The following is a 22,638-nucleotide window of genomic DNA, read 5'->3' on the forward strand; positions in this document are numbered from 1 at the left end:
TAACTTATTTGAGTCCAGTCCTCTATAGTATGCTTTAAATTAGCACACAATGGCAGAAGATGCCTCCCAAAGGAGATTAATTCATGATCAATGACATAATGAGATTTGCAGACGAAGCTGGCCAGGGGAAGGAAACATTATAAGTGAAAGAAAGGACAGTACCAGCTCCAAGAGGTTCTTTTGGGGAATAAACACAGGCTCGCACAGACTACAAGGAATAAGACAGACTGCTTAGTGGCATACCACAGAGGCAGGGGGGACGTGAATAGGGCTCTGGGAATAAACGAACAAGAGAGTCATATGGTTAGGGGTGATGTTGTCTTCCTCTAATGCAATGAATCCCTTCACATTTAGAGAGAAAGGATTGCGTTAGAATTCTAAGTCAGCTCATTCAAATTCTAGCCTGCTTTCACTTGCAGTACACAGATCAGAAACATAGTGCTCAATTATTTCAACACTCAACTTCCCTTTGAGGGAAGTAGTCCTATAGACAAAGCCTCAGATATGGTAAGAAGACAAAGAGTGCAGGAAAGAGAGATCACCAAGACAGGTCATGAGCAGCACAGTTTCCCTAAGTCCTACTGGACCTACTTAGGGTCCTACTGGACCACTACTTAGGGTCCTACTGGACCACACTTAGGGTCCATAAAACCGTGTGATTACTGAGCCTGAATTGTGACAAGATCCTTCTGGTACGCAAGTTTAAAAAAAAAATGGCTACAGATTGCATGAAAACCACATCAATGCCAGCATAGGTCAGGTTGTAAGAGACTCAGTCCAGGAGTAAAGTATCTGGAGACAAGCCCCACTCAAAGCATCTGAAAGCTCCTGATACCTGACATGTGATCAATATCCTCCATAATCTCTCCCTCTGCCACTTATTTCGTTGGTATACATGTAGTATTCCAAGTACTACTAACCATAAAACAGCCACAGAATAACTTCACAGAACAAGGCAGAGCCTCAAAAAATCCAAATTCCCATTTGAAATAATAGTTAACATGAACATGTATACATTCAGCATATTGCTGTAATTGTAGGTAGGCGCAGAAATACAGAAATGTGGAGGGACTGATCCTTAGGTTTTACTGCAGATTCAAGTATCTTGTGGGCAAAATAAAGTGACTTCTTTTCAATTATAATTTATAATACCAAATATTTACAAGTACTTTCCATTTGGAAGATACACTGGTAGGTGCTACAGGAGATAAAAAGATGAATAAATGCATGCCCCCTGACCACCACAGGGAGTTTATAATCTAGCAGGAGAGATGGGATGTATAATTAGGTAACCATAAAATAAGATGGTCTGCAACAGATATCACTAGAGAGATACAATTAAAGTGCTATGGACATTCACAAAAGGCATATTTGTAAGTTTTTCTGGATGAAGGAAGGTAGACATGTGGTACATTTGTTCTGTTCTTTGAAGATCTGTATATAGAGAGATGGATATTATGCAAGAAGGGAGTGAGATGGGAGACAGGGAGGAGAGAATTTGGGGCAAAGGAAGCAGTTCAAGAAAAAATACGTGGGGGAAAAAGTTAGTATTGGAAAGGTAAGACAAAAATGTGTGATTCAGCTTATCTGCTGCATAGGCACACACACTGGCAAATTACAAGAAGTTATTCTTCCTGCTGGATCGTGGCAAGTATAGCCCATTGGAATTTTTTTTTTTTCACTTGGAGAATGGCATGATTTAATAGGAAGTGAATACTGAGAAGAGTAGATTCAAATATAAAAACTTAGAAAATGCTAAAAGATATTGAAATCATCCCAACTAGATGGAAGGACCTGAATGAAATGGGGAGATTGGGAAATCCTTGGGGGCAGGAATTTACAGGCTTTCCAGATGATTAGCTGTGTAAGATGAGGGAAACGGAGGAGGCAAAGTATCTGGAAAGCTTTAGTTTGGTGACAGAAGGAACAGTGGAACCATTAACCAGAAGGGGGAATCTGGTGATTAAGTTCGTTTGCAGGGATTGCCTTGGATATTTGACTCAACAAGAAATCGTCCAGGAGGTGAACGGAAATATCTGCATTAAGAGGAAATGAAAAGGAAAGTGTAGGTGAGAAGATTTGGAATTCATCCCCGGAGAGTCGTCAAAGTGGTGAAAGAAAGAAACATTGCTACAGAAGCATGGCGATAAAGAGGGCGAGAGGGTCAAGCTCAGAACACCATGGCAAGTCAACGCTGAGGGCATAGGAGGGAGATCAGGAACCAGCAAGAGAACATAGAGAGAGGACCAGAGGGCTAGGATTAAAGCCAGAACATGCTGCTTCCCAATGGTAAATTTAGGTTAGCGGTGGGGGGACAGGGTCATTGGATTCTGCAACAAGAAGTTCACTGGAATGTTGCCAGAGCAGCTTCGGTAGAGTAGCAGAGTGTAGCCCACTTTTAAAGCTTAAGCCATGAGCATTATTAGGTGAGGAAGTGAAGAAAGACAGGCTACATTTTTGGGATGTTTGGAAAGTGAAAAGGTAAAACGGAGGACAGGAATCCAAGAGTTTAAATAGATGGAGAGATTTGCTTTTAGAGATGGTGGTAGGACGGGGAGACTGTTAGAGATGGTGGTAGGCACGTGTGGAAGAGATGAAAAGCCCATAAGGGAGGTACTGCTGGCTGGAGTGGACCTCAGGACGGGTCAGAGGGTAGGCATCGGAGCACCGGGGTGAGGAGCACTGGGCTGAGAGGGAGGATGGAAAAGACGAACGAAAGACAGCAGGAATTTAGAAATGGAGAGGACTGGTCATGTGAGGACTCAAGAAATCAGGTGTCTTTTCTCAGCAATGCAGTAGGAAAGACCGCGTGTTGGGAGACAGGAGTTAAGGATGAAAGGAAAAATGGAAACTAAGTTTCACAACCACTTGGCAGATGGGACACGGAGTCAACACTGGAGAAATAAAAAAAAGATGTTCAAGCGGGGTAGGGTTCAGGGGGCACCAAACGGATGGCGTGGAAGACCCTCCGTTCTCGCAGGGGGAATGGATGACGGGGATGGGGGGGGGGAATGCAGAGCTGGAAAAGCAACCGGGTGTGACAAGGCGGCAAGAGGCAGAAGCCAGTGCTTCGGAGAGCATGGGGCGATACCAAAGAGGTGAGGAACTTCAGCTAGGGCGGTTGATGGAGCAGAACAGCACAGGGAGCGTGAAGGGAAGTAGGTAAGATACAGAAACTGCAAGGTTGTGGTCAGAGAGAGAATTCAGAGCTTCAGACCAGGAGGTGGAATGATTCAAAAAAAAAAAAAAAGAAAGAAAGAAAGAAAAAAAAAAAAAGATCCAGGCCTGGCTGTGAGAGGAAAAACTGAATCTCTGCGGTGGTTTGTTTTTTTTTTTTAAATCACATAATGGAGAATATCTTTGACTCACACCCTGACACCAGAAAAAATTAAAACTTGCATGTATAAATATACTGATTTATGCATATCTATTTATACAAACATAATACATACATTTAAATATTTGATACTTTTGCATTCATATATTATATGCGAGTATAATATATTCCATTTGGAAATCTTTTATATTCGTCACAGTACCAGCCCAGGGGCATCGTTTGTACTGCTCAATAGATACTGGTTTAATTGAAATTAACATATTTAATTAGAGCTTTTATTTTTGTCTCCTGCATAGTACTGGAATCTGCGTCACCCCCTACATCATAACGCTATTAAAATAATTAAAAATAAAGAGAGTTCAGGTTTGAAATGTGGAAACCAAACCAAATCTTGAAAATAACCGTTTTAAATTGGGCTTCGCGTTGTGCTTTTACCCTTAATCCTTGTGCTGAGTTTCCATTTGTTTCCATTGCCAGAACACGGATTCTACACACCAGAGTCCCAAGGCTATGGGGGATTCTACTCATCCACTCTGCTTGCCACCTTCAGTTCTCATCAGGAGTCCTCACCCCTGTAATCACACCAGCAATTATGTTTTAAAGCACAGAACAGTGCCAGAAACTCCCTGTGATGAGCTGTGACATGGATGCAAATGGACATCCTGGCAGAGAAATAGGGATGGTTTCTAACTTTTCCCACTTATTCCCAGTACTGCTGTCCTAACCCATCATTCTTTGGACAAAATTCTTTTTCCTTGCTTCAATATTGCAAATTAGAGTCTTCAGACTTCACTAATGTCTCCAAGGCATGGAAATAGCATTGGCTTCCTTTTTTTTTTTTTTTTGGCAGGGGATAGTTTTTTGTCATGAGAATAGATAGGTGTAGATACTTTAAGTGATAGAATCCACAGGGCTCTGGTGTGGTTGAGTCAATGCGGTTGGCATGGGATAGAGGTGGGATGCATTCAGATATCCTGTGATGTTATATCCTATATCGGGACCCCAAACTAGCATGGAACCCTAGGTCTAGACTGGCGTTAGACATTTTCAGACTGATGAATCTACATCTTAGTGATGTCCCAAATATCTGATACGTCTAGGAAAGAACTGCCCACTGGTTAAGTAGCACTTGGTGGTATGGTGGCTCCTTAAGAGTTAGCGTGCGTAGATATCACTGGGCACCCCCTATGGCAGTGAGGACACACAGAACATAGAGCAAGTGCTACATTGGAAGAGTCATTGAACCGGGACAGAGGACAGATAAGGGCAGTACTTCTGTCATCTTAACACTGATTCGACTTGATCGTTCTAGCTGCCTACTCAGTCACCTATACAGGAGGAGAAGTGCCAGCCTTCCATTTTCTATGGGAAGACTCACAGTTCTTCATCTGCCCAACAAGATAATGAATTTAGAGATTCACAAACTACACGCTCATGTGACCACTTATTAAAAACAATTCCTAGCTAGGAGTCCTGTTCTTACCACACATGAGCCTGAAATAAAAGCAGGTGGAAGATGAGATGGTTTCAATGTCTTTATATTCTGGAACCTGTGTTTTGACTCCCTTCTCTGTTACTCTCTGTGTTCTTTGCTCTCTCCCCCTTCTCTTGTATCTTACTATCTTCTCCTGTATTATCATCCCAGGAAAAGAGATGAGACTCCTAATGTAAACTAGGTGTTTAAATGTGTAAATCCCTAATATGGCTTAATATGTCACCCTTCCTGGGACTGTTTTCATTTAAATGACAGACGAGCAGCTCAGTGCTAGAAGAGTACGTCTGTGTAGGAAGCCAGTAGTTGAAAGTGGGGTGGGCAATGAAAAGGAAAGGTCCTCTCAGGACCTCTGAAGCCACGCCATGGATCATATGCCATTTGTAAGGCCAGACCCATTCCATTAGAACTGTCCACTTTTAGCTGTTCATCATCCACAATCAGTTCCTTAGACAGAACGAAGAGTCCCTGACACTCAGGTGAAGAAAGCAAACGCTCTACCGAAGTGTCTGGCGGTCTACTGAGCACACATTTCTTATATGGCTTTGGGCTCAGAAAGCACAGAAGTTATGGCCACAATGGCTGGAAATGCCCAATGCATTCACCAATGATGCAGCTGCATCATGTATGCACACACGGGAATCACTCCTAACACATCAGACAGACACACACAGGGCGTCAAGCAACGACAGGGCTTTCTTAAAGAGAAGGGGGTTAAAAGAATACAGTGAGTTCTGGAATAGCTTTTTCCAAAGGCCGTTGCCCAAACCATCTGGTTACTCTGTCCCTAAATCTGGAACTAACTAAACACCAAACAAATAAACAAACAAACAAACAAACAAAAACAGAAACAAAGAAACCCTAGCTCTTAAGTGAGATGTGCAGGTGACCAGCACGCTGCAGTTTTGGTAACAGTTTCTTCACCTCCCATGCGGAGAATTCCCCCCTTGGGCAACTCCCGATGGCCACGGAAGACTGGGCGGGTGATATTCACCTAATTGTATAGAAGACTCCTATTTTATCACATTACACATGCGTTTGGGCACTACTGACACCACCAACACTTAATGGAATCACTTGGGATTCTTTTTCCCCCAATCACAACATGGCTGTGGCCAGGACGGAGGAATCCACATCAAGGAGGTTTCCCACGTTCTGGTTGAGGATACACAGTGACATACTTTGAAATTACGAGATCCACTGCACATGCATCACTCTGAAGGGTGTGCGCATTCTTGACTCGGGCAAATTCAAGGGGCACATTAACTGAGGTTGGTGGAAATGCTAAGATTTAAGCATTGCCACTGAGAGGATACAGGATCAGAGCCACCAACCCACTTTCCGGTGGAAGGGAATGACAGAGGACAGCAAAGATAGAAAGCATGGATTCTGAGGAAAATTGGAACAATTGGTGCTCTCGAGGGTGTCTGTGGAATCTCAGTTTTGGGCAGATTGGGTCTTTGTCCAGGCCCAGTGTGGAATGGATGGGGCTTACTGCTGAATTCATCCTCATGCATTTTACTGGCTTGTTATTTTGGAATGAAGTAATATCTAGAACTCGACACTTCTTGGCCTTCCTTTCTTTAAGCTTTCTTGAGCAGGCCACGAATACTTTATTTGGTCCCAATTCAAACATCCAGCTGAAGAGAAGTGACCAAGGGGCCCAACGAAAAGGTTTAGAAAAATGAAACGATCCAGCTGACAGCTTTCAACGATGGGAGGATAGGACCAAATATGATGTAACGTCTTGCGTAAACGGATTTGGACATTTCATCCCGTGGTAGATAGAGAGAGGCTGCCACCCTTCACAAAACAAATAATCCAGTGAAAGAAACTCTGTTTTTCTGGTTAATAACCCAAGGTCAGGTTATGAATCCCCGGCTCAAGGCAAATAGCACCTTCCTGAGGGCAGAAACGAGGACAGGACAAAATAAAGTCACTATTGGCACCGTCCCTCACATACCCACCCTTCTACGTCTAAAACCAACTTCTGCAATCTTTCTATGGGCAGATCTGGTCATCTTTTTTTTTTTTTTTTTTTTTTTTTGGAGCAGATCTGGTCATCTTTTCTAGAAAAGCATGCATATTTGTAAGACATGTATCCAGTGCTACCTCCCTGTCACCAGATATCACATGCTTCAAAAAGTAGACTTTGTGGGAATTTTCTGCGTGTGCTTGCAGTGCTGATACCTAAGGAGTGAGGGAGGGTGTAGGGAGATTGCCAGCACTCAGGTACTAGGAAGAAAAGAATTGGCTTTGATATGGTTGTTAAACATCACAAGGGGGCTTCTGGGAGATTTCTCAGGACTGCGCTTCCTGAAACCTCTCGGCCACATCAGGATTGAGGGTCAATTTGACCTCAATTCTGATTTAAGCCCTTTTTTGGAATCTTTCCTACCCTAGGTGCCGACAGGGCAAATGTGGTGTCACCAGCTTGACTCTGCATGGAATGCTGGTCATCCGCGGTCTACCTAGGAGACAGGAGCAGGACCTGGGTTCTGCTTAGGGCCAAGCCGGACCCAGTGCCAAGCCCAGGCTGATGGGCACGGACACTTCTCACAGACCAAGAAGATTGGTGAGGTGGGGAGGCGTGGGCACAGATTACTTTTCCCTGGCATTTTCACCACAGTGGCCTCCATTCACATACACTTTTCCCCAGACGCCCTGAAGCAAAAGCCATACAAAACAATTCCCCCAATGGAAAATGAAAACCCATAACAAAACACTTTTCCCCTCTTCATTCCCATCCCCACCCCACTCCCTCCAGCCCGACACCCTGAATACTCACAAGAGAACACTTTATCTATACAAAATTAATTAGAAAACAAAATATTTACATATGAAATAAACACCATCTTGATTTCTGTCACCAGTGGAGACCGACAGAGCCCCCTTTGTTCTAGATTGCTGTTCGCTAGGTTAGTTGGTTTGGTTTTTTTATTTGAAAGGGGTGAGGTAAGAGGAAGAGTGAGGGGAGGATCCCCTGACCTCAGACAGAGTCAGGGTGAAGCGATGTTTATATGGCCCTTCTCCTTCTTCCTCCTGGAGACGCCTCACGCCCTCTGTCCTCTCTCTCAAAGTCTTTCCTTGAATCTAAGGTAAAGCACTCCGTGCTCCTCTCTCCAAATCTGTGAGAGGTTCAGCCCCTTGCCCCCAGGTTCGTTTTAGAAAGAAAACATAGCTTTACAAGGCCTTCAGTTGGCTTTAAAATGAAAGATACTGAGGTAAAAATCCAGGAGGAGGACAGGGGACAGCAGTCAAGGGCAGGGAAGGAGGAAGGGTGGTGAGTCAGGGCAAAACAGGAAGGCAAAGAGCAGCCCTGGAGGGTGTGACTTGAAGAGGCATGGCAGCTTCCTTCCAGAGGAGGATGAGCACCTTTCTGGTTTATGTGTCCTGTGTGCAACATGGAGATCCTGCAGTCAAGCTTCCAAACAGACCCGGGGCTCTTTGGCTGCCAGCCTGGGTAAGGGGAGGAAGGCAGGACAGTGGAACGGACCCACAGGACACCCCCTCCCTAAGTTTCAGGACCGGCAGTGACGAATATTCATTTCCCTTCTCAAGTTTCCAAGTGAAGGGGGGCATTGCATCTGCCAGTACCCTCATCCCTGGAGTTTTAAATATATATATGTGTGTGTGTGTATATATATGTGTATATATATATATATATATATATATGTATATATATATATATATACACACACACACATATATATATTTACATATATATTTTTATTCTTGAATGGTACACCTGGGAGGGAAAGAAGGTTCTGTAGGAAGGTGGAAGGGCCTCTACTGAGAGTGTTCACATTGAGCTCAATGCCACATTCTCAGGGAGCCAGACCCAGTGGGGCAGTGGGGGAGTCCCTCCCCTCCTACCCTCTCCACTTCCAAATCTCTTCCCTTCCCTCCACGTTTCCTGAGCTGTACTCACAGAGCAAGCTCATGCCATTTGACTGTCTGTTCCAGATCAGTTGTGATCAGTTCTGGTGGAGCAAGCTCTCCTAGCTCCAGGTGAAGTAAGAAGGGATCAAAGCATTGAAAACATCCCCCTCTCTCACTTACCCGACCGTAAACAACTCCCCTATACTTCAAAGCTTTACGTAGCTCCTCCCCAAACATTGGCCAGCGTCTAAAAAGCTCAAGAAAGCTTTTATAGAATCTTTTGCTCTTGAGTGTGGGCAAAAGAGCCGTGGCTGCTTCCCGTTCCCTTCAGCCTTCCTGGAAAGTTCTCGTTCAAAACTGGTTGAACCGCAGAGGAGTGACTTTTGCACCTTGCTCTCGTAGGATCGTTCGTCACCTTTTTGTCTAGACCGCATCATCGTCCATGTCAAGAACTTCCATTCTCCTCACTCAGGAAGGGTGGAGGGGAGAGACAGCCAACCTTCAGGTAGCATCGGACCATCTCTGTTTGTATATAAGCCAAAAGAGGCACACCGCTTCGAGATGTTGGAAGAAACAGCTTTAGGAGTCCAGGTTGCCCTCTCTACATTTCTAGGCCCCTGACCACATGCCCGTGTAGACTACATGCACGTACAAGTGTACATGGCCATACATGCACATGTCGTCCACCTTCTCTTGCCTCTAGTGCACCATGGAACGTGGCTATGACGTGCTTTCCGTCACCTACCAAAGACCCTTGGTTCCAGTTCACCACCACGGAGTCTCGTGGAATTGAAACATTCTTTTGGCTTATATATAAACACACATGGCCTCCTGCCCTCTGCTTGGCACGTGATCCCTACACGGATGCCACCTAAGTGACAGGAATTTAGCAAAAGCCTCTTTGCATTCACGGGCAGTATGGCAAATGGTGTCATTTGGGTGCTTTTGCCTTCTCACCTAACCATCCACATCAGTTTGGGAAGAGCTATCCTGCGCTCACGTGGCCTCCTTGTATCTCTCTCCCTGCTGCACTCCAAGTTGGGTGGCAAACAGTCCTTCCATGCTCCGAGGAAGCCTGCACGCAGCCACCTCCTTTCTCCACTCTGCCCTCCCGTGCTGAGCGAGCCCACCGGATTCCCTCCCGGGAACGGGAATGACTGACAGATGGAGAGGGAGGAGAGCACTGGAGAGGCGGGGGAGGGCTGGGGCTGGTCACCAGGGTTGCCCTCTTAGAAGGAATCAGAACTCCAGGATTCCGTCAATAAATGAAAACAACAAGAAAGGAGCAAATGGGAACCAAGTTCACCCCCGTCACCCTCCGTGACATGCGCACCACACGCCCACGGCCCCACCCTCCCGTACCCACCTTAAAACCTCTCTCTTCCCTCACTCAGACATCAGACTCAATACTAGAAAGTTTCTCATAAACATGCCCATTGCTGGAGCCATTGAAAGCCCTGGGGTTTTTGTTGTTAGGCACACAGGGGTTGGACTGGTTCCCTATACAGATGTCTTTCTGGAAACGGCCTGGCACAGCCCCGTGAAGGGCCGAGACCACCGGCTTGTTGGTGACAAGGGCCCGGAAGTCTGGCCTGGCTTTCGGCGCCCCCGCCACCGTGGGCTGCCTGAAGAAGTAGGATTTGCTGCCATGGAGCAAGCACTGGTCGTCCCCAAAAGTGGGGATGAAAGGGTTTTGCGTGACCCGGTCAGGGTAGAGCGACTTGCTGAGCATGTAGCCGCCGCTGGGGTTGTTGTGGTGGTGGTGTCCAGCAGTGGGCACTGAGGACTTGTTGTTGGCAAAGGTGCTCTCGCCAGCTGGCATCTCAAACATGTGGGCGTAGGGACTCCCGTCCAGGAAGCGGCCCTTGTCTTTCAGGCTCACGCTGCGCGGGGCCAAGGCGGCTTCTTCCTTCTGCAGGTCCACGAAGGTGTCGTAGGAGTGCTGCCGACGCAGCTTGTTCCGGGTCTTCTTCTGGGCCTTGGAGTTGGTCGGGCTCTGGGGGTACTTGGTGGTGGAGGCATTGGACGTCACCGCCACAGGGGCAGCCGGCTGGTCCAGCTCCTGCAGGGAGTTGTCCTCGCTGATGTCATACAGGTTGCCTGCCTTCTTGCAAGCCTCGCAGCGGATGCACGCCTGCCTGCCCGAGTTCTGCCCGGCCACCGACGCGGAGTAGTTGTGCAGCTTCGACGGGCAGCTGCGGCAGAAGTTGCCGCCGCCCGAGCGGTCCTCCCAGTCCACGTTGGCCAGGTTCTTCTCCCAGGGAGCCGGGACCCCGCTGACCACGCCGTGTTTGTCGCCCGCCCCGTGTTTGAGGTGAGACCTGTTGGTACAGGGCCCTCCTCCGCTGACCGAGTCGCGCTTAAAGTCATCGCCCTGCTCCTTGTAGATATCCGTCAGGTCCACGTGCTCCCAGTGCGGGGAGTTCTCCTTGGTGCGGAACTGGTCCAGGTAGAAGTCCCGTAGCCCTTCCTTGTCCCTGAAGTAGCGCTTGTGGTCCGGGGAGCGGGGTGGCCGGCGGCGGTAGGCCAGCTCGATCTCGTCAAATTCCCGGCGGGACTTGGCCGAGGCCGGCCGCTTCTTCAGGCTGTCCTTGTATTGCTGCTTGCGCCGCTTGGCGGCATTGCCCTCGATGTTTCCGTAGGTGACCGTGTGGGTGGAGATGTCAGACACGTCGGAGCGGATCAAGTCATCGTGGCCACTGTAGCGGTCGCTCTTGAAGGAGAATTTGCCGTACAGGTCGCTCAGCTGGCTGTGCTTGGAGGAGGGGAGGCCAATGTCCAGGGGCTTCTTGCTGATGGACCTCGGCTGCGTGGTGAAAGGCGGGTTGTCACAGTCGTAGAGCCCATCGATGGAGCTGGCACTGCCGATGCTGTGGGGGCGGTGGTGGTGGTGATAGTGATCCTGGTACACGTTGCTGTCCTTCAGCTGCAGGTTGCCAAAAGTTCTCTCCACCTCGCTGATGTAGTCGCTGAAGAGGTTCTCCTCGCACGGCGGGTTGTTGTAGGATTTGCAGTCAGAGTGTGTGAAGCTGCGGCGGTGCTCGGAGATGTCGTAGACCGATGACTCACGCCGGATGAAGTCCAGGGCGCTCTGGGGGGAGCCGTTCACACCAGACAGGTTGGCCATGTTCTTGGCCGTGCGGAGCAGGCGCAGGATGTTGGAGTGCGTGTTGTTCATGGTTGCGGTGGGGGAGTTCATCACGGACTGGCGCTCCTCGATAGCCACCCCGTGGATGCAGCTGTAGATACCCTGCAGCAAGGAGAGGATGACACGCATCAGGTCTCCGGCGAGGCTAGAAATGCCCACGTGGAGGACGCTCTCCCCTCCACCGCTACTAACTGCCTCGCTGGATTAAGAAAAGTCAGGCATGAAACGTGGCACGGTCTTAAAACTCACAGAATGCTGTGGCCAGAAGCTTGCCTGATTTATCACCTTGCATTTGCACAAGATGAGCCAAGCTCAGTGGTCTGGCTCTCTGAGAGGGGACACGGTCACTCCAAGTGACTTGAGTAAATAGATTGGAATCGTAAGACATGACATTCTATGCCTCGACTCCACCATTGCCTTGCATTGACTTTCCTTCCTGTGCCTACGTTTTCCCATCTTAAAAATGAGGTCATGATATCAGCTGATCGCAAAAATGATTGTCAGCTTCCTGGAAATTGATAGCAATACTCCCCAGGTGCTGGGGCTGTTCTGCCCAGGCTGGCCACCCTTGACTAGTGGTATAGCACAGGGGAGCTCAGAGCTCATAACAGCCACTTTTTTTCCAGTGGCTTTTAGGATTTTGGTCACCAAATAACAGCTGAGCAGTTCTCTTCTTGAGCCAAGCATGAACCAAATTCACAGAGAGAGTTAGGGAGCCCTGGGGTCAAAGAAGGATTTTTCTCCTGCTGTGTCCTACACCGTGGGAGGGCAGAACTGGGACAGACAGCAAGTACTAAGTAGGGACAAATAATTCCCTTGTTGAATCCTCTCACTTATTCTCTCTTTAGCTCCTAGTCTCCTTCTTACACTTTGTCACTCACTTAATCTTATCATACATAATTAATACTGTAACAAATTAGTATTGATTGAGAACTCCCTGTGTACAGCTCCTTGTTCCAGGCCTCGAAAAACACCACCCAGCCCAGGTAATGGGTTGGGTTCAAGTCCCAAGTCAGGGAAACCTGCTAATGTCTCGCTCCCTGCCTTGGAAGGTGGACACGTTTGAAACCTTTTTCCCTGGCAAGGGAAGTATGTGAAGAGGAGGTGGTTTGAACTGGGTCTTGAAAACAAAGGGGATTAATTTGGGAAGGGCAGTTGCCCCAACAGATGGGGACGAGAGCAGAGAAGATTAGAATAGAGAATCACAGCTAAGTGGGGGAGAAGAAGGGGTTAGAGGAAGTGAGCCTCACCATCCCAGAGGGCCATATCAAGACCTAAGATCTTCAAAGTAAGGTTACTGTCCTTACTTTCCTTCTTTCTAACCCTCCTTGGTTGGGGCCAAGAGAAAGCGCCAAGCAGTTTCTTCTGCGGGGGCCTTCATTATGCTTCCGGGTCGTGAGTGGGATTCCTGTTACAGGCCACCAGCTCCCCCGTTCCTTCTGCCATCACCCTATGTTGGACCTCAGACAGGGCTGTACGGTGCAATAATGTGATTCAGGGACCACGCATCCCCCCTCTCCTGCGTACAGGTTCCTGAATGGCCTGAATCAGCTCACAGCCAGAGAGGAAATTGTTCTGTAGCACTAAAACACTACAGGAAAATGATGAGAAGACAGGACGACTTAATGAGAAATCCATTTTCTTGCATAACTCCATTAGAGCCCAAGTTAGTTATATCTGAAATCTAGCCCTCTATTCTATAAAGGACATCTGAGGTCACTTCTCACGAATGAGTCCCAAAACTTTACCGACAAGAATGAAAAGAAGCCTGCCTTCCCCCCACCCCGCTTCGCTGTGATCCTCTGTTCATATTTAAAACTGAGTTCTGAATTCTCACTTTGGACCAGAAACAGAGAAGAGACCTAGATAAAGAATGACTTAAGAGCTGTACTCTTGTTTCAGTGAAGAAAGTTGCTGGAACGTACATTTCTTATGGGTCAGTACTTATTTCTGAAGGTTCCGTTAAGCTCTTTAACTCTGCATAACTCACACATGGTTAAAACAGAGTGGAATCGTGGAGCTACCAATAATTTATCTCTGTATGTCAGAACAAGAGAGCCACATTATATTTCACTATTTGAACAGACATGTGATTTTTTTTTTTTAAAGAGAGATTAAATGATTAATACAGCCTATACACAATTAACTAACGGTGACGGAAAGCATTTGGTAGAAGGCCAAAATTTTCGTTTTGACAGATCTGCCAGTTCTTCGTGAGAACCAAATGCCCAGGCCCCACACACGAAGCTGCCGCTTCTTGAAGGAAAACCAGCACCCCCTGTTGTTTAGGGCCACCTGAAATCCCGTCACCCGACCCGCGGGGGAAAGGTGCACGATGCGGTTTCTTGCTGCAGCTGCACAGGGCTGGAATTAGTGCCCGCGTGGGTCTCTGTGCTTTGCACGGCCCTAGACTGAGCTGTCCCCCGCAAGCTCCCGACACCTCAATCGAGCCACTCACTCTGCTGATGGAGAAGACCATGCCAGGCTTGCCGGAACAGACGCCCATAAAGCAATGCCGGAACTGCCAATAGAAAAGGTGTTCGCAGATGAAGGTGATGAGGCTGAGGGCCATGGCTGCCCCCAGCATGTAGAAGACTCCCGCCATGTTGTCGATGTCCAGCTGGCTGCTCATGACTTCGTTCTTTTCATTGTGGCAGATGCCAGTGAGCCAGAGAGCCTCCAGCTCCTCCATCTCCCCTGGAGATGGGCCGGCAAGGGGAGCGGGGAACGGGGGGCCGAGAGCAGGCAGAGGGGACAAGAAGGGTATCGGGGAAGAGAGAGAAGGACACAAGAGAGAAAGAGACAAGGAGACGGAAAGAAAGAAAAATCAATAGAGAAAATCATGGTAATTTGATGAATACCGCCGTGTATCAATTCATCAACGTATTCAATAAGTATTCGGCGACAACTTAATGTGGGTACTGCAGTGACACAAAGGTATGGGGCATTGCCTCCGCTCTCCATGATCTGTCAGTCCAAACTGTATACAGATAATCAATATGACCGGCAATGTGCAGGTAATGCGAGAGTTCAAATTCACGGGAGTAATTTTGTGGATGGCGTGACCGGTCATTTCTCCTGAGGAAGGTAGGACTTGGAGGTGGGCATAGAAAATGGGTGCGTTTTAATTTATATTGCATGAAAAGGCACTCGAGGCAGCAGAAATAGCATGATCAAGGGGAGAGAGGTGGGAGTACACAAGCCTTTGTTTGGGAAAGACATGCAGAACAGCTCAAGCAGAGAAAAAGGGGGCACAGGAAGCTGAACAAAAAAGGTTCATGCAAGGTGCTCAGGGCCTGAGTATCAGACTAGGTGCTTTGTACCTTCATTTGTAGACAGTAAGAAATCACATAATCAAATAAGAGATTCAGAAAATTGGCTCTTAAAATATGTGCAAATCAGGGGCACCTGGGTGGCTCAGTCAACTGAGTGTCCGACTTCGGCTCAGGTCATGATCTCAAGATTCCTGAGTTCGAGCTCCGCATCGGGCTCACTGCTGTCAGCGCAGAGCCTGCTTCGGATCCTCAGTCCCCTTTTCTCTCTGCCCCTCCCCCACTCTCAGAAAAAAATTTTTTTAAGTGTGCAAATCAGATTGGGCTGGGGAAGGAGGGATGGAGAGAGAGAAGCAGAGATTGACTGATCCCCCACTGACCCTGGCACTATCTGATCTCTTGTTGCAGAGGGAAATATTAAGAGTAAAGGGGAGTGAACTTGAATCAAATGAAACCACCAAATTTAGAACTGCCTCCTTGTAACACCGCTTTGAGAAGCTCTGCTTGATTTAATTCATGCCAGAGACAAATAACCTTTATCCACTCCCCTGGATACTAGAAATTAGGAAGGTACAAACCTTAGACAAAAGGAAAATGAAAAAATTCACGTGTCCTTGAATGCATCTAATTCTAGGCAAACAAAATTCTGAAAATCTCATGAAGAAAGCTACCTGTTCTAATAATTTCAGTTTGGTTAAAAATTTGAACTTTGAGTAAACTGACTGGAGCTTTGGTAACTTCTGCAGACAATCTCTACTGGTTCCCTTCCTCATAGACAGAGGCTCTGTTATTGCCTTTAAGTGACAGCTACATGAAAATTATAGAAGCCCTTATACCAACATGGCTTATATGCTTCAGCTATAAGCCTTGAGTCTTTCCAGTGTTAATCAAATCACTTTAAAACATTTTTTGAATGTTTATTTATTTTTGAGAGAGAGAGAGAGACAGAGAGCAAACAGGGGAGGGACAGAGAGAGAGAGAGAAAGACAGAATCAGAAGCAGGCTCTAGGCTCTGAGCTGTCCACACAGAGCCCGATGCGGGGCTCAAACTCACGAACTGTGAGATCATGGCCTAAGCCGAAGTCGGACACTTAAGCGACTGCGCCACCCAGGCGCCCCAAATCAAATCACATTTTACTCATTTCTTTGATCAAACTATGATTTTCCTAACTAGTGGAACAACGAACTTCACCTGGAGTCTGAAAATCCAGCTGTGTTCCTCTGCCTCGAATCTCACCCCTAACAGCAAAGGTTCTGCAGACATAATTTAGACAACCTCCTGGCTGATGGCCTGTGGGGCCAAGCAGAGTCAGGCTGCCCTCCCATAACTGGATTAGCTTCTGGGAGACTAACAGGAAGAGTAGGTACTTTAAAAAACAAAGTGGAGAGGAATGCCGAAGGCTGGAGTGTAATGAAATTGGAGATCTTCTCAAAGCAAGATGGCTGCCTCAGTCTCCTGCCAGAATGACACTGGGGAGTGCCTTACGAGTTTCTGCCTCAGAGGACCCTGTCCCTGCTTCCTATCTCTTCCAGCTTAAAGGGCAAGATGGGAGAGAGGGAAGAACGAATAGATGGCCACAAGTGTACTGGCCTTTCTCTGGACACACAAAAAGCAGAAGCCTTTCTGAAGCTCTCTCTACTGCTCCGGCCACATGTGAAAAGACTGTCTGGAACATCTAATACTAGCCCCTCTTACTTGATCCCTGAAGGTCTAATCATACCCTGCAATCCTGAAATGTACCTCCTTGATCAACTACATTAATCCTCCCAAATTTCACCCAGTTATGGGTTGAACTGTGCACCCACCCCGTGATCACCGGCAAATTCCTATGTTGATGTCCTAATCCTCAGTACCTTGAAATGTGACTTTATTTGGAAATGAGGCAGTTGCAGATGTAATTAGACAAGAGGATATCATGCTGGAGTAGGGTAGGCCCCTATCCATTACCCTTGGCATCTTTAAAAATGGGGGGAAATCAGGCATCTACGTAGGGAAAATGGCGTGTGATCATGAGGGCAGAGATGGGGCGATGTGTCTACAAGTGAAGGAACGCTAAAGGCTGCCAGAAAACCACCATGAGCCAGGGGAGGGGCATGGAAGAGATTCTCCCTTGAGGCCTTCCAAAGGAATCAATGCTGACACTTTATCTTGGATTTCTGGCCTCCAGAACTGTGAGACAAATTTCTATTCTTTAAGTCACTCAGCGAGGGTACTTTGTTATGGCAGCTGTAGGAAACTAATACCTACCCCCCCAAAACTTCACAGTATACCGTGAGATAACTGTCTGGAAGTGCAAGGGTTACAGGAATGGAGAAGAAAGAAAGGTTGGTGTTTTGGACTAGCCGTGAGAAGAGCCCAAAGAAGCATTTCCCCTTTCTTTGACTCACCATCTCCAAATAGCTGCAGGATAGCAAGGTCCACCTGGCGCTTCCACCCAGAATCTTTTTGGATGGCAATGCCATAACCCGTGGAAGCAAAGACCTTCCCACTGCCAATGGTCACCAGCTTGCAGCCTTCATCTCTGCCTGCCATGTAGTTCAGCACTGCTGCATCATAGATGAAGGCATCCAGTTTCCTGTGCAAAGAAGAAGCAAACAAACAATCCAATGGAGGAATTTTAGCCCAAAACTACCTATGGGGCCATTAATATGAAGCAATAGGGTTCCAGCCAACTATGGGGAGGACTGGTTCAAAGTAAGGCTCGAGTTGGAACTCAGCCAGAATCTAAAGCCTAAATCGCGGGCTGTTCTTTATGTGATTTCAGGTTGAAAGGAGGAGTTCTTTCCCTCCCACTGGGAATGATGAGAATGTAAGTCGGGCCTGAAGCCAACTCATAAGCTGTGTCTGAAAGGAGAAGGAGTAAAAAGGAATCAATAAGAATAATAACAGAAATAATGAAAAGTAACCATCACAATGATAACAACAAATAGCACGGGGTAGATTTATATAACATTTTTCATTTCTCAGTTCATTACAGTCCAGAGTGGGGATAAGTGTAGGTGTGTGTGTTTCGATAGATGTGCAGTGCTATTTTTGTGGTCAGAAAGGTTTCAATATTCTGTTTTGCACCACAAGGAGAGAAAGGAGTAGTCGGGGTTGTAGCGGCACAGGCTTACGTTAAGAGCGAATGTGCGCAACGACGGGAAAACCCAACGTATAGAAGAATTCAGGTCTCTCAAGTCCCCAACATAGAAGAATCTCATATTATGTATTGTGCTTCCCAAGGGAGGAATATGTAGGGAAGGGAGTAAGACCACGGGTAAAGGCAGGAAGGCATGGACCGATATTTCAAACCAATCTTTAGACACATCGAAGGTAGAGAAAGAACTTCAAATACAGCCATATAGGTAGGTACTAGAGAGGTCTGCAAGAAAGAAAAGCATGCATCATCTCCTTCAATTGTACAAGGTGAGTTAGCTTTATCCCTCCTTAAGAAAAAATAAGCCCTTTCCGGTATGATAAGATAACAAAAATTTTTAAAAGGCCCACGAGGACCCTATAGAAAAGTGACACACCAAAAAACCAAAACTCTGATATGACGGACAGCTGTGGTTGTACCAGGGGCCAGGCTACCTACCAAAGTGGTCCTACACCCAAGCTCAAGTCTCATCTCCTGCAATCTGCTGTGATGTCGTGGTGATAAGACAGAGTCTAACAGTATTTAAGGAAACATGCATCTGAGTAGCTTTTCCAAAACTGGAGCCACCGGGAGGTCCAGGTGCTGCTAGTTATCATACAACACAGGAAATCAGCTACAAGACCCCTTGACCCCAAAGTCCCAACATCTATAATGCTCAGTTGTCTATCTATCTTATCCCACAGCCGTGGCTTTCAGAGGCCAAATGAACAAAGGGACCAATGTGGCTGGGATTATGCAAGCGAAGGTGTTTCCAGTTCATGAGCTCCTCTTAACACACAAATAACTTTCTAGTGTATAAAGCTGGATCAAAGAACACCAATAAAAGCGGGAATTGGAGATCAGTTCACTGTTTGTGGTCTAAAAACCTTCACCCTTTTCTTCCTTTATTCCTCCCCTGTCCAAAAGACACCAGAATCATCATGTTCACCTTTTACTCAACAGGTCTTCATGTCACATGTAATACATGAACCTTAGCCTTGACGCTTCTCTTTTACTTTTACAGCTATTTTATTTATTCCTGGTTCACGGTTACATTAATGCAAGTAGAACATAATTTGTAAAAAAAAAAAAAAAAAAAGTATACATAGAAGTATGTAATAGCATAGGAGTCTTTGTGCACTGGCCTGAATTATATTGTCAAATTCAACTTGGAAATCCACAGAAAGCAAATGCAGTCTTGTTTGCTTTAAGTTTGGCACCCAAGCATGATATAGCTGATTCAGTGTACATTTAATAAATGTGAGAAACATATCAAAGACTCTGAGCTTGGAAGCAGTTCTTACCCTGTTTTCAGGGAGAGCAATGCATCATCTACACCCCTCTGGTTGAACTTTCCCATGTAGGCATGCATTTCTGCATAGTTATTGCGAATATTCCTCTCTGTGCTGCCGTTGGGCACAGTCCCAAAGCGAAAAGGGGGTGAGAAGTCATTGGGTCTCTGGAACTGGAGAGAGAGAAAGAAAGAGAGAGAAAGAGAGAGAGACAGACAGAGAAAGAAAGAAAATGCTTCAGAAAACGTGAAGAGATATTAAGTTAGCATTTAGTGGATTTATAATGGAAGGGACCCAACTACAGTTCACCAAATACAACAGCCCTCACTTAGGAACAGCGGTTGCTAACTGAAAGAGGACTTCAATTCCATGCAATTTAATACATATTGTTGAGAGCTTTCTATTTTCCCAATCCTGAATTTAATCTATAACCTTTGCATGTTCCATTTGTGCATACTGTACAATATCAGTGATGATGGGGATGTGCTGTTAGCTTAACTGCACGGGCTTAGTCACCTTTACACCTGAAAATTATGTAAAATATGGTTACAGGTCTCTTAATTTAGGGGTCTAAATACATTGTCACTGCACCATTTAAGGCTATAGAACTTCAGTGGGATGAACTACATTGTACTCCTGAAAACAATTTGTTGGATATCAAATATATTTTGCTAAGAAATTTTCTTGACCTTCCTTGATGTATTAAAAGCCTATATTTATTCTACATGAGTTGTTGAACAAACTGTAAAATCAAATACAGTTTTCATTATGTTCCTTCCCTTGCTTAAGAACTAAGAGTAGATCTCCAGTGCCTATCATAACAAAGTGAAATTTCTTAGCTTAGATGTGTGGCATCAGCTTATTTCTGGTATTGCCCTGCAATTAATAAGCCTGTATGTTGCTTCCTGAACAAATTATTCATTTGTATCTTCATGGCCTCATATAGTCTGTCCCCTCAGCATGAACTCACTTTTCTCTTGAGGCCAATTCATGTCCTTCATCTCAAAATGTAACTCAAAGCAATTTCTTCAGGACACCTTCTGTGAATTCTTTCCTCCATCACGTCTACCCCAAAGTATTTGATGTTCTGGGTTTCTATCATGCTACAAATGCAATTACTCTCTGAATGAACTGGTTAAGTTCTGAGAGCTACTCTTTGATATAGTCATTAGAAGTTTAAGGTCTTAATTGAGACAGATACGGATTGAAGATCAGTTCTGCCACTTACGACCGTGTGATCTTGGGCAAGTGACATGAACTCCATGCATCATTTCCTCATTTGCAAGAAGGAGACAATGATGTCTCGTTTTCAAGGCTCTCGTGTGGATTAGATGATATAATGTATAAGATGTGACTGGCACAGCACCCTTGCACGCAGTAAGTGCTCAATAAAGATTATATTATTTTAAACTCATGTCTATATTCTGCATTCCCCAGTAAACTTCACACTCTCCAACCTCCCCATTCTAATAGTACAGCAGTGATCAGCTAGAACGTGGCCAGAGTAGCTCCCGTAGCTTGGCACAGGAAAGACGATATAGATATTTCAAGTCCTCTTGGTTTCAATACTATGGGGATATATTTACTTCAGAGATATATTTGGAATACTCAGGAGTACTCTGAACCTCTGGACTTGTGTGGGCTTAAAGACATTCTCCTTTCTCTTTCCCTTGACCTGAAAAGCTCAAGAGCTTCTCTGAATACAGGGGTTTCATAAACCACAAAATGTCACAGCACCAGGAACCACAAATACCGTCTTCAGTGTGCAGAGTTGGCCATAGTTAAGAGCAGAGTCATGCAGTGGGGTTAGGCAATCTGTGATGCATCAAAAGACCACTATTTCTTGACTCAAGAGGCTTCCCGTCTGACTTATCACAGTGCTTTTCTCCATTAAGAGTTTTTGTTTCATTGGTTTTGAAAGTGTTGTGATTTTTAAGTGAATAAAAGAGTCCTAGAATTTTAGAGTTGTATAAAGCCACTCCAGGTTAACCAGTCCACACCCTTCATTTCACAGATGAAGACCAAGGCAAAGAGGACAAGTAATCTGCTCACTGACACACAGTGGTAGTGAAGGCTAACACTATCAGGAATCAATTGGCTTAATTAATAGCACTCTTCTTTGTCCCCAGCGGAGAGTAAGTTTAAGGGGACAGAGACATGTTTTTTTAAAGTTTATTTATTAATTTTTGAGAGAGATATAGAGTGCAAGTGGGTGAGGGGCAGACAGAGAGGGAGACAGAATACCGAGCGGGCTCCGCGCTGTCATTGCAGAGCCTGATGCAGGGCTCAAACTCACGAACTGTGAGATCATGACCTGAGCTGAAATCGGGAGTTGGATACTTAACCGACTGGACCACCCAGATGCCCCAACAGGGATATGTTTTATGGAAGAGACAGAATGCTATGCATATCACAGTCAATGACAATACTTCATTTGTTCGAAAACAGGTAGCCCCCAAATCAAATGCAGAATACATTCTATAGCAGGCAGCAATGTATAAACAAACTCCTTTTGATCAGTGACTCCCCACTTTGCTAGAACAAAGACAACTGAGCCTCACAGTGACCAAGATATCCGAGGGCCCAGCATATTTTCTGAAACATCCGTGAAAGTTGAAATCGTGTCAGGTACAATTCTGGTGTAGGTCATTATATGTGTGGTCTTTTTTTTTTTTTTTTTTGAAAATTAGCAATCCATGTAAGGTATACGCAATAATTTTGATTCACCAGATAGAATCTGATGTCCAGGGTGCCTCACTTCCTGATGAAGCCAGATTATGGAAAGTTTCTGCACTACTCTTTTGTAACTTTAAATTTTTAAATTATCTTCAGATCTCCAGATGTTGTTTAGAACCATGTCCTTGAACAAAAACTAAAGAAAGGATCAAGGACCTAACATAGCCAAGATGACGCAAAAGAAGAAAAAAAGTTGAAGGACTTATAATACCTGACTTTAAGACTTGTTACAAAGTGATAGAGATTGTGACAGTGTGATAATAGCACGGAGAAAATAAGGAGATCATCTGAACAGAATAGAGTGCCCACCAACAGACTAACACATATATGGTCACAAAGGCAATTAAGCAGAGATAGGAG

General features: G+C 45.8%; 1 protein-coding gene across 1 annotated transcript in view; it reads right to left on the reverse strand.

The window, feature by feature from the left end:
- Positions 1 to 10,100: 10,100 nt before the first annotated feature.
- Positions 10,101 to 22,638, reverse strand: part of GRIN2B (glutamate ionotropic receptor NMDA type subunit 2B) — a 411,355-nt gene continuing 398,817 nt past the window's right edge. Inside the window, exons 12-15 of the mRNA XM_042991798.1 lie at positions 19,555 to 19,715; positions 17,520 to 17,707; positions 14,318 to 14,556; positions 10,101 to 11,961 (exon numbers count right to left, since the gene is read on the reverse strand). Coding sequence (XP_042847732.1) covers positions 10,102 to 11,961; positions 14,318 to 14,556; positions 17,520 to 17,707; positions 19,555 to 19,715 — 2,448 coding nt within the window. The 3' untranslated portion in view covers position 10,101. The remainder of the gene's footprint in view (positions 11,962 to 14,317; positions 14,557 to 17,519; positions 17,708 to 19,554; positions 19,716 to 22,638) is intronic.

This window comes from Panthera tigris, chromosome B4 (assembly GCF_018350195.1).
Source record: "Panthera tigris isolate Pti1 chromosome B4, P.tigris_Pti1_mat1.1, whole genome shotgun sequence".
NCBI lineage: Eukaryota > Metazoa > Chordata > Mammalia > Carnivora > Felidae > Panthera > Panthera tigris.